The sequence below is a fragment of the Venturia canescens genome, chromosome 3, assembly GCF_019457755.1.
Source record: "Venturia canescens isolate UGA chromosome 3, ASM1945775v1, whole genome shotgun sequence".
In the NCBI taxonomy this organism is placed as follows: domain Eukaryota; kingdom Metazoa; phylum Arthropoda; class Insecta; order Hymenoptera; family Ichneumonidae; genus Venturia; species Venturia canescens.
The window spans coordinates 26,163,893-26,176,487 of NC_057423.1; the positions used below are offsets into that span (position 1 = coordinate 26,163,893).

The window sequence follows — 12,595 nt, forward strand, 5'->3', positions numbered from 1 at the left end:
GGATGAGGCCCGCGAAATGAATTTCGGTTTATAATGTTTGTTTCCACGTAAAAGACCAATTTTTCTTCAAAATTGTACTGAAAATATTTCGGCACTGGTTTGGTCTTGGACTTTGGTGATTTTTCTTCTCGTCTTCTAATATGTTCTGTCTATTGGGAACCCAAGAGCATGAAGAAATGCGTGTTGTGGGCCGTAATATGATTTTCGGCTTATAACGTTGGTTTCCACGAAATAAGATCTATTTTTCGTCAAAATTGTACTGGAAATATTTCGTCACCGGTCTGTCCTTGGCCTTTGGCGATTTTTTCCAAGTCTTCATACCAAGAAACAACTGACGTAAAGATTTCCTTAATAGAACAGATTTCATTTATCCTTTTTCTTCAAAATTCAAATGAAAGATAGATCAAATTCAAGACACGAAAAATCCAACAGATTTGCCCACTTTGAATGTCGCTTTTGCATTCTGAATCTAGAGATTTCATTTCATCCAAAACGTGCCCCCAATGAAATATATTTCCAAAGTTTGCAAGTGGCCGCTGAGATCCAATTATCCACAGTTTGATAGTTGCTGAAAAAAAATTACCCGAAAACTTCTAACATTTATTATGCCAGAACTCAAAGCAGCAAAAAAAACTAAGCGAACTTAATTCAACAAAGCAACAGAATTCAAAAACGTTTAAGGTACCTGCATTGGTTTTGGAGAAAAACCATTTCAGGACAATTCAGAAATTAATTTAGAAATTCGAAAACTCACAATGGAGTAGAAAAAGGAAAATTGAAGTATCTAGAAATGCGGAAGACTTTCGTGATGAATTTTCTAGATTACATGATACGGTTGGAGGAAATGATTTGAATGATTGGCACACATGCTGCAACACAGAAATATCAAAGTTTGGAAGTATTCGCTGTATATCAGTCATACAAACTTCAATACTATTTGAAAAGGAACACTTAAAAACTTGCCGAACCAAGTTCCATTACATATTACCATAATCAAAGATAAGGGGTGATCCGTCGCATATATATTTATCCACAGAAATTTCAGAGTTCGCAGGTATCTGCTGTGGTGCAATGTATCTGCGCAATGAGCTTCGAAGACAGCAATTTCAAATCTATCCATAAATGAGCAACTGAAGACTTTTATAATCAATTTTTTACTTCATATAGATGTTACAGTTAGAGTCAAAATGTAAAATGAATGGCACAGTATTTGAATTGTATAGTTTGCAGATTTTTGCAGTATTTTAATGATCCGAATCTACAGCATTATAATGAAAAGTTGTCAAAAGTCATGATGTTACATTAAAATGACATAGCGCACATTGCATTCAGCAATTCTGTAAGTTTCTAGGGATGTTGATAGGCATCATATTTGATCGCATCCAAAACTGAGCAACAGTAGACTTATCGGAATGAATTTTTTTTATAATAATTCCATATTTGTAGTTTGCAAAGTGGAAATACTCAACATACATGTCATTCTATAAGTTTTGTTATCAAAATTTGTGTTTGCATACCGCATTCCTAAGATACGACTTTTCATATCATTAGCAAAAAAAGCATCCAAAGGCTTTCTGGAAAAGTTTCCAAATTTATCACTCGACAGACCTAATGGGAAAAGAATAACTACACACTATACCAAGACCAGATTTTTTTTTGAAAATCTGATTTACAAAATGTGCAATTCAAGATCATGGTTAGAAACCTCTCGAATCATGTTACCACAATCATCATGAAGGAGTAGAAAATCATAGAACACATATTAGGGAACGAATTAATAATATGAATCGATCCGCTGCAAACTGAGCGGGTGAAAACAAGGATCGGAGAGGGCAGAGCCAAACTGAATATCAAGCAAAATATGGGGATGTTTAAAAATAATCACGACACAAGAAATAAATTAGAAAATATTTATTCAATTAAAGTTTCTAATATCATTCTAACAGTTGCGTGTATTTTTGTTCTATTTATTCGTATATATAACCTATGTACACATGATATATAACCACGCCACTGACAATTTATTCGCACTGGACAATATTTCTCGTACTCTGGTTTAATTGAAGGATTATTTCAGTTAACACTTATTTCCAATTGAACGAAATAATGAAATCTTGAAAAGTTTCGTTGACATATATGCATCGCGCATTTTTTATATTCTTTTTCACACACACATCACAGACTACATTACGCGGCCGCTTTGATACCGGTTTAATATATCACAAATAACAAAATAAATAGTAATATGCACTTCTTTAGATGACGAAAATTATTTTTTTATTGATCCCGCACGCACTTCGTAATGTCGAAACTCTGTTCATACGATCAAAAACTGACACATGGTTTGTACATATATATGTGTATATTGGTCGAATTTATGACTGCTGATACCAGCTGTGCTGCGCCGTGTGCGACGTTCTGAAGTTGACGTTAGATTTCCAATCATCAACAACTAATTTCAACAACCAATCACAACGTCTAAAAATGGATGTCGTCAGATCCAACGAATCAGAAACTCGAGAGCATCAAAGTGCCTTTGATGGTGTTTATAAATACAGACGCATAAATTCTTGAATGTGTTGGTAACTTTTGCATAATCTTGAGCCCGTGCAAAGTTTTTTCTCAGCAATTCCAACACCGATCATGCTGATTTAAGGCGGAATCGAAAGAGAATTACTCAATTGGCTTAAACTTCAATTTTCAAGTTGCTAAATGGCTCCTGAGCTTCGTAATTCAATAAAATCACATGCCAATTTTACCCCCACCACGGCGAATCATTTTATTCAGAGAAAGTATAGTCTCGGCGAGAGTCTCGGGCCAGCAGACGACAGGGCTGTCAATGTACTTGTCCCGAGACTCTACCGAGTCTCTTGAAAATAGCGACTTTTTACACCAGGAACTGCGAACAATAGCAACATTTTCACATCCTGGAACTTCACAATGTGAGTTGCAAGAATATCGAAATGCAAAGTCTACAGAATTTTCAAAATTGGCTGGTTTTTCTTCAATATAACCACTTTTGTACCAAGAATATTTGAAAAGATCGATATAACGTGGTGACGACAGTTGGTTATGAACGAGTGACTGCAGCTTTATGATATTATTTCTCAAATGCAAATCAGTATTATAATTCATCAATAGACAAGTATCAGAAAAATGTCTAACAAAATTTTTCCATACTCGGAATCTAAAAACATCGAGGGGTTGGATTTTTCCGGTAGTTCCTTTAGGTATAATCATTACTTTGACATCTCTATTTGAAGGTTTCACATCAAGTACAGCTTGGGGACAGTGTCCAGTCCTAAAATCAATCAGTAATAAAGATTTTGAACCAATTTTCGGGAAAAATACATTCTGCAACCAAATTTTGAAATGATCTGAAATTAGAAAAACGTATTTTTTTTTCATTCGAAAAAATATCTATACACAAACAGTGGGTGTAATTTATACCTGAAGTAAGCTTCCCAGACTTGGATACTTCTATGTACACATTATCTGGTCTGAAAAGCGTTTTCTCCACTATTGGACCAATCTTGCCGGTTGGTTCTTTTAAAACCAAAAATAGAGGAGATAGCAGTTTGCCGTCAGCTGATATAGTCGGCTGAATGGTATAACTGTGGGTCGTAGATGAGACTGATTGTACAACACATTGTACTTGCTTTTCTCCTTCGAATGATAAAGTTCTTCCGGAATGCATTTCTAGCTGGAAGCCACTCTGATCTGCGTTGGATGTATTTGACAATTTGTATGTTGCAATATTTTGCTTTACGTCAAAGACAAATTTTTTAATTTGTTGTTCCAAGATTTCTCCATCTTCAATTGTTTTGGATGTAATGAACTTATTAATTTTTCTCTTATCCACTTAGGAGATGCTTTGAAACGAAAATCAGAATGCCCTATTTCTTTTTGAGCATGTAAGGCCCATTTTTTCAAATCGGAATCGTGCACTATTAAACCAGCATCCACAGCAGCTTTGAAATTTTCCAAGGTGTAATTACAAATTCGTCCTAATTTTTCTTTGTACGTCCCACCCTTGTTCAAATTGTGTGCCCACCGCTGCAACTGTCGTAAAGATTGCACTCTCTTGAACTTTTATTTAACACTGCCCAGACTTAAATTTCCTTTCTTCCCGCTGCGCCAATACTGAACGGCCCTTAATTTGTATTCGTAAGATAAATCTTCGTCATCACGAGTGCATGTATCAGACGGAAGTTCTGGTTCATGCAAGGCGTTTGCCCACTCCTTATCTTCAACAATTTCCATTTCCCAATCCTTGAACGGTTCTTCAAAATCCAAAGAATTTTCTTCTACCACTTCAAAACCACTGTATTCGTTCATTGCAGTCAACAAAATATTTTCAAAGTTTTCTTTCAACTGTACTTTATCGTTATTCACTGGCGAATCCGGTAAACGCATAACTTCAAAAGTTGCGAGAAGCATTCTAATAACGTTCAAAGGATTTATCTTCATTTTGATTAATACTTGCAACTTCGTTTTAAATAGTCTTGAATTGTAAGGCACTTCTTTCGTGTAGAATAAAAATAACCGACTGTGGTGAATATATTCCGCGATCGCGGTTTTATCACTGCTTCTGCGTCGTATGTCAAATCTAATTTTGGGAGCGAGTCACAGACTGAACAGAGATGACTTCCAAATAACACCGTCAAGTAAAGGGGCGGGGGGAGGGGGGAGTTGATGATAACTTGAATTGATGATAACTATGGAAATGTGTCAATATTTACCGAATTTTTGTGAAAAACATAAGGAATAGATATTTTTGGAATTTGTATTGGGGGTTATTCAATATTAACTTATAAAAAAAATTGTTATCTGTAGAAGTTATCCCATCAGTAATTTTTGGCGGGAAAAAGTGAATTCTTTCAAACTATGGATGTGATTCATATGAATACCATGGAAAGTTACAAAAAACGAAATGATGAAGTGGTAGAATTTTCAACCGAAAAATTTGATGTTCTCGCATTTTTCTTGCTCAATTAGGTAAAATCCATTGTTTAAATAAATTTTGAATAGAATCTTCTAAGTATAACTAGAAGAGTCAGATTGCCTTCAAATGAAATATAAACCATAAAGATTGGACGCATACTTTAGGTTCTATAACTTTCACTAGTTATGAAAATGTAATTTCGAGAAAAATCTATCCATCATTTAAGATGTAAATATTGAAAATGTGAAGGAAAAACGTATCACGACTAGAAGAAATAAGGACAACAAAAAATTACTGCCGTTTTATTGAGATTTGATGTAAACATATATAGGGGTAGTTCACCCCCTTAACTTGATTTGCGAGAAAAACGCAAAAACCCGTATCTACTATTTTTTTACCTTCTTCGAAATCCAATTAAGTTCATCGAGATAGGTTCAATACTTTTTTTGTTATAACGATTTTGTGAATTTCAACCCCTATAACTTTTTTCCTATGCAACCCTCCGATATGAAACCAGTTGCATTTTTCATCGTTTATCATTAAGATAATTATCCATTTGGGTGCATTCTATTATCTCAGGTGAAAATAGGTGAAACCTGAAAAGTACCCCTCGGAGGTCTCAACTTTAAAGGGTGATTTCAACCCCTAGAAACGTATTTCCGCCGATAAAAAAAAATACGTGTCTTTTAGATTTTGATGTAGAATAACATATTTAAATTTCATCAAAATCGAAGGACGTCAGCAGAGAACCTTTCCTTGTTAGAACAATTTAATAATGTCAAAATTTGGAGTTACTAATAAAATACTTGTCCACCGATTGATATCATAAATTTTAGTGCTGCACGTAATTCAAGTGGTAACCTTTTTTAATTCATTAGAAAATACTTGGCCTCTAATTGATATAATAAATTTTAATGCTGCACGTAAATTAGATGGAATTTTTTTCAATTGATTTAGCTGTTCGAATCAAATAAGAAGAATGAGGCATCGGTTTTCAAAATGATTCCAAGCGCAATTTTTCGGTTTTTTACTCTTACTTGTTATTTGATTCTATTGACACCTTAAAAAATAGATATAGATTAGTTTTTTTTAGAGATAATGTTTTTTCAAGATTTGTGAAATTTTTTTCGAAGTGTTCTGTATTTTTTTTATAAAATAATTTTTTTTACAATTAAAAAAAAAAGTTTTTTTTAAGTTTTTTGTATGGATGGAATTATCAGCAAACGAGGGACCTTCAATGTACTTGTCCCAACCTTTTTTTTCCTAGGGGTATATATTATTCACTAACTATGCGAACGTGTGTTACATTTGTCCCGCACTTCGTAACGTCAAACCCCGGCCGGTTCGTTACCACACAGCTATCAAAGTGAACTCGTATATATAACCTACATTATTAGGCTTGCTACACACGTTCAATAATATTGCGCAATATAGGTGATTGCACAATATTATTGAAGGTGTAGATGTAGTATTGAAACATTGCGCAATCATTGAACAGAACTTTGAGCTATCTTAAATTTATGGCGCACTACACACCATACAAACTTATTGTGCAATATTACTGTGCAATATTATTGACCGTGTGCAGCGGGCCTAACAGACGATAACAGACGGTATACAAGAAAATATTGAGGACTATCAGAAATTCTTTCATCGGCGATTGGTCGAGACGGATAGATCCTCACTGGTGATTTGTTGTGATGGGCATCAAGAGGCCCTTGTATGTATCGGTCTAAACCCATATACAGATGCGTCAACTCCGTAAATGTGTTGGTACTTCTGCATAATCTTGAGCCCGTGCAAAGTTTTTTCTCAGTAATTACGCCACCGATCATGCTGATTTTTGGCGTAATCGAAAGAGAATTTATTAATTGGCTCAAACTTCAATTTTCAAGTTGCGAAATGACTCCTGAGTTTCTCTATTCTACAAAATAACATGTCGATTTTACCCCCACTACCACGAATCGTTTTATTCAGAGATCCTCGGCGAGAGCCTCGGGCCAGCAGACGACAGGGCTGTCAATGTACTTGTCCCGAGACTCTATCGAGTCTCTTGATCGTGGTAGAAATGTTACGGGACTTGTTTTTTTTGGATAAAAATACATTTTGGTAGAGATGTAATTCGTAGTATTGAATTTTGGTAGAGATATTTCTGGTAGGGATGAAAGTCTGCCGTTGATTCAATCCTCATATCGATCGTTTTCAGGGAGAGAGGTTGGTTCGATGGATTGGGGTTGGAATTCATATATTGCTCGTCCCGGGTTCGAATCCTCGCTAGATCACAAATGAAAAAAAGAATTTCTTTGGGGGATAGTACGGTGCTGTCATAATGGGACAAATTTTATACTTTGGTAATTGAACACGGAAAATATTTTTTGAATATCATCGTACTCACGATTAGGTGAACCGATTCAATTGCAACAAAAAGCGATCGCAAAATAATAATTGAAAAAAATCAATACTAAAAATAAAGATTTTCGGTCCAGCAATTATTTCGTCGAAACAGTTTGAAATTGTTATTACGTCGTATAACCTTATTCACATATAGTAGAGTGCGGCAGGCCTCATGTTGGTTGTTTCTTTTCTTTCAATACTGATTGTGAGCGTCGAGACGCTATCGCATCTCTTGATCCAGTAATACACGTCGATTAGGATTTATTCAAGTTGGGAGGCCCTCAAACATTAAGTTATTTACTTTTCCATTGTTTTGGAAAGAAAAAAGCAGCTACGGGTTCAAATAACGTATCAATTAGTTGAGTAAATAAATCAAGTCTTCTAAAAATCGTTATACTCAACGTATAATTAAATTTGTTTGTTGCAGTTTGTCATGTGATTAAACAAGGCCGATGCACTTTGGTAACAACACTGCAAATGTTCAAGATTCTTGCACTCAATGCATTGGTTCTTGCCTACAGTCAATCGGTGCTGTACACCAACGGGATTAAATTCAGCGATGCTCAAGCCAGCGTTCAAGGACTTCTATTGGCAGCTTGCTTCTTGTTCATATCACGTTCGAAACCGTTAAAAACTTTGTCTAAACAAAGACCACTGCCAAATATTTTCAACGTTTATACTGTAATGACGGTTATGCTTCAATTTGCTGTACACTTTTTTTGTCTCATTTACCTCGTTCAAGAAGCCACACTGTTTTCATCAAAGTAAGTTCTCCTACCTCGTTAATTATACATTGATGTTTTTTCGCAGCTCATTCGCACTAACCCTTTAACGCCTGAAAGATACCTTTCTCATGTATCCTTTTCTACAGGATTATTCACTATGATAACGTTATTGAAAAAAATCATAAACTACCTTGTCGACTATTTTTAAGGGCGCTCTTTTCAATCGTGCCATTGAAATTTGGCTGAAACCTTCTTTCATATTAGGTTTTTCCAAAATAAAGCACAAATGTCGCAATTTTTGAAGTCCGTTTTTTTTTATCCGTTAAGGCCAAAATGAACTAAATTCAAACATTAACTTTGATTCTTCAACATACTCCCAAAAATGAACATTTTTGTGGGCAAATAATCATTTCCTATGTTTTCAGAGTCGCTCTTTCGAATTCTGCTGAGAAAATTTTGAAAAAATACATCTAATCGTACTCTATTTAGGAAACGTGAAAAAAAACAGGATTTTTCACCGTTTTTTTTTCACCGTGTAATTTTTTGAAGGAATATTTCCTGGTTTGTGAGGATGGGAATGTGGAGAATTGTGTTACGTTCAGAAGGGACGAATGTATTCGGGAATTCATGTAGTTTTCGCTGCCACGAACCTATATAAAGTAAATGAAATGTAAAATATTTAGTAGATATTTTGTTTGGTCTAAATGAAATTGAAATAATTGGATAATTAAGGAAATAACCAAAATATTGCAATATTGAAATGATTAAGCAATCAAAATAATTTAATAAATAATGAAGGAGTGCCTATATGGTCCCGTACGGGACCCAAAGCAGGAGATTGGGTCGTTCAAATAAAATTATTAACCGGGATATCAGATTTATTGATAAGATATGAAAAATAGAGGAGTTCGACGAGAACAAAAATATATGCGAAAAGAATGCAAAAAGAAAAGATACAAAAAAGTTTACAATTCGAATGAGTCAAGGTACAATTTTGAAGATGAAACCAACAGTGAATTAGCGTTTACGCCAACTTACTCTCTCACACGAATGGGAATAATTCTCCCGGTCCGCTCCGCACATCATAATCGCGCCTTCAATCGATGCGCGGTTCACACAGACGCACAGAATTAACTTAGTTTTAGAAAGAATAACAAAAAGTGAGTAGCGAAACTCGATAACAGAACGTCCGTGACGCAAGGGGCAATGTATTGCTCACTACGCGTTTGTTGACGAAATCCAGATTTATAACCTCTATGCGGTTCACCTGTGTCATTGTACCAGGATTTACTACCCCGCCGCGAGTTAGCTGGATTACGAAGTTATCCCGAGGGACGACCGAGAGTCTAGAGCGAGCAAACGGAAATAATGTACAAAAATCCTCGCCACGGCGACGAGAGCTAGAAAGCGATCGTCGTGACGGGGTTTTCAGTGCATCTCAGCACTTTAGTCTCTAAGTTATGACTTTAGTCGTTACTAAGGGTATCCACGAGCCACCTTGGAGGTCGCGATCAGGTGATGCCGAACCGGCAGATTCCAAGCGGCTTGTTCGATTTGCTGAGGCATGAGGCCGATTGCTGAGCATGAGGTACTGACCGAATCAAGAACATCCTAGTAGTCTTAATAAAATAAATATTTTAAAATCGAGAGGAATCGTCGTCAAGTCTCGCGTTTAATGATAACTAAACGCGGGACGTGACACTCATCCCCCCTCTGAGATTTTCGACGTCCTCGTCGAATTGGAAAATAGAGGAGAAAAGAAATATTTTAAATCTCGGGGAAAAAAACCCAATGGGAAAAAACTGAAATATATAAATAGGGAAGAGAAGAAAAACATAACCCACACTTTAGCACTCGTTCAAAATCATTTATGGCGAATTCCAAAAGCTCTTTCGGATGAGGCTTCTTCCGGATCCGCTGGTATGAACCTCTCGCGAACACCCGGCCAGGGCACGCGTAGAAGAAGGCTCGACGTACAGGCCGAATCAACTGCAGATTTGAGCAGGTTTTCCGAATCTCATGCGACGACGCATCGTTGTTTTGATAGTATTGAGATCTGAATCTCGGGGCGCCGACTGCGTGGCCCTACCCCGGGATTCCCGATGACTCGAGAAACCGTCAGTGTAACACATGAAATTCACAACTTGTATGTTCATGCAGCGAAGACGTCGAATCGAAGACTGAACAAGCCGTTGAAAATGATGGCTTTTGAAAGAAGTATCATACACTAATGAGTCGAGGTTACCTTTCGACAAACGTGCTCTGCTGCAATCCAAGACCAGCTGTTTAGGAGTGATGTACTGCTCAGGTCGTCGACTTATGCTCGGACTCAGATTACGACTTGGAGCTCCTCATCGCTTTGAATGAACGGCAACGCGAACTCGAAACGAATCCAGCAGCAACGCGTGCATGAGCGACGGATGATACATTCAGCGTGATACCCGGCTCGTCGAGGGCCAAGATCCTGAATTCCGATGATAAAATTTCTCGTCACGATGTCGATGGACAAAAGTGTCATGTCCCTTTTGTTTTGGAGATTAATGACGCCATGAACGATCTCATTCATACAACACTCATACTCAAATATAATTTTTAGCAATTTTTCATTTTCTCGATTTTTCCGAAAATCAAAACAAAAAAATCACAATTAGAAATAGTAATTCTTATTAAAAAAATCGAGAAATGCAGCGCTTTTCTAAACTGGTCCGATATATCCAGAATATTAGACAGTTGCTATGCGTCAGAAATTGTCAGAATCACTGTTCTCAATGTCCTCACCGTTTAATCGGAAGGACCACTGAATTCGCGAGACAGTGACGTGTCAAATATTACGTCGGCGTGAAGCGCCTGAGTTTTATTGAATTTATGGTAATTTGAAAAATTTTGAATATTTTTAGAAATTTGAGCGACCCAACCACCACGGAGAGCGTGGTATAGGCAACGACATCCCATCGCTGCCACCAATTTGTTACGTCCAGAGGGGACGAACAGGTTCGGAAGTTTACTAAATTTGGCTTTTTCACCCGACGAGCCGGTAAATTCGCATGATTTCGACGCGTCGAACGGGACGTTGGTGTGAAGCGCCTGAAGTTTAATAAAATTTAGACTTGAACCGGAATCGCAGAAAAACTCGTCAGTAGTAAGGCTACGCCGGTTCTGGCTCAAATGGGGGCGAGGGGGGAGCGGTGTGCGGGGAAGCGCCAGGGTCAGAGGGGGGCAGCGAAGGGGGCAGCCGCGCGCCGTAGGGCCGTGTGTGTGTGTCGCACACATTCTCGCGGCCCTTGAAAATAGAGCCGATGGTGAGTGTGAGAGAGATGGAATGAGAAAAATCGTGTTAATTTATGACCAGTGCGTTACGGATTTGTCTTCGCCTCGGATGCAGATAAGGGTGGGGAGAGGGGGGGGGGGCATAACGAAGGGTCTGCAGTTGGAGAGAGAGGTGTGAGAGAGATAGAATGACCCTAGAGAGCAAAAGCATGAGAGAGACGGAGTGAACGAGAAAAAATATTCTCTAAGAGTTTTGAACTCTGGGTGTATGTCGAGATGTAAACATTCAGTTTGAAATGCCATTGATTCGTCATCGCTCATGTGCGGGCCGGATAGGGAAGGGTCTGCAGCAAAATTATTCTACAATAATTCTATGAGAGATCTCAAGATTTTTTCGACATTTTGTTGTTTTTTTTTTTTCAAGACTTCAGTATGAAAAGTATTCTCAGGATGGATAGATGTGCGAGTATGTATGCGATCCATCCGTTGAAAGAACATTGGATGCTGACTAAAAATGAACTCGAATCAATTCCTAAGATTCTGCTCATAAAATATTATGGTAAATTCATTCCATCGCTATGGGATCGATTACCTGAACATTTGAAGAGTGATAGTGAAGTTCAGTCTTATCAATATTGTCACGATCATTTTAATCCACCGTGGATGTCGACTCATATTGATGCTCTAGGACCAATACGTCGAGAGTGTGAAAAATGTTGGATCATGGAACAACTAGTGAATATTTATGCAATTTATTGTATACGGAGCCCTCGTGAAATGACGGCGGAAGAACTCCTCATTATATCACCATCAACGTTCAAGAAATATTTCAGTGACTTTACGGATGTTTTGTGGGAGCGTTTTCCATATTACTACAAATCCGACGTTGAAATTCAATCGTTGCGTCGATGCCATGATCATTGGAATACGTCTTCGATGGAAGATCACATTGATGCTCCGGCCCCTCTACGGAAAAATTGTAGAAAATATCGGGAGAGGGAGGACATGCATGAGGTAGAGGGGGAATAACCCTAAAAATTCAAGAGAAATCGAGAGCAACGTCGTCGTCAGTCAGCTGCTGCATTAGTTCGAGAGCAGACGAGAAAAAAAATCACTCTTCAAAAATGGAGTTTACATCTTTGAACAAAGTTGCCACGCTGGAAAACAACATACCAACGAAGAAGCTGATTGAACTTGAGGTCGGGACTGATCATCCAATTCATCATATTTGATCGGTGAAAACGAAATTTGGAAAACGATACAT

At 37.5% G+C, this 12,595-nt stretch overlaps 1 protein-coding gene across 5 annotated transcripts in view; it reads left to right on the forward strand.

The window, feature by feature from the left end:
• Window positions 1-12,595, forward strand: part of LOC122408124 (endoplasmic reticulum transmembrane helix translocase) — a 326,148-nt gene that overhangs the window by 193,744 nt on the left and 119,809 nt on the right. For all 5 annotated transcript variants that reach the window (XM_043414736.1, XM_043414735.1, XM_043414739.1 and 2 more), the window contains one exon: window positions 7,767-8,103. In XM_043414736.1, coding sequence (XP_043270671.1) covers window positions 7,767-8,103 — 337 coding nt within the window. The remainder of the gene's footprint in view (window positions 1-7,766; window positions 8,104-12,595) is intronic.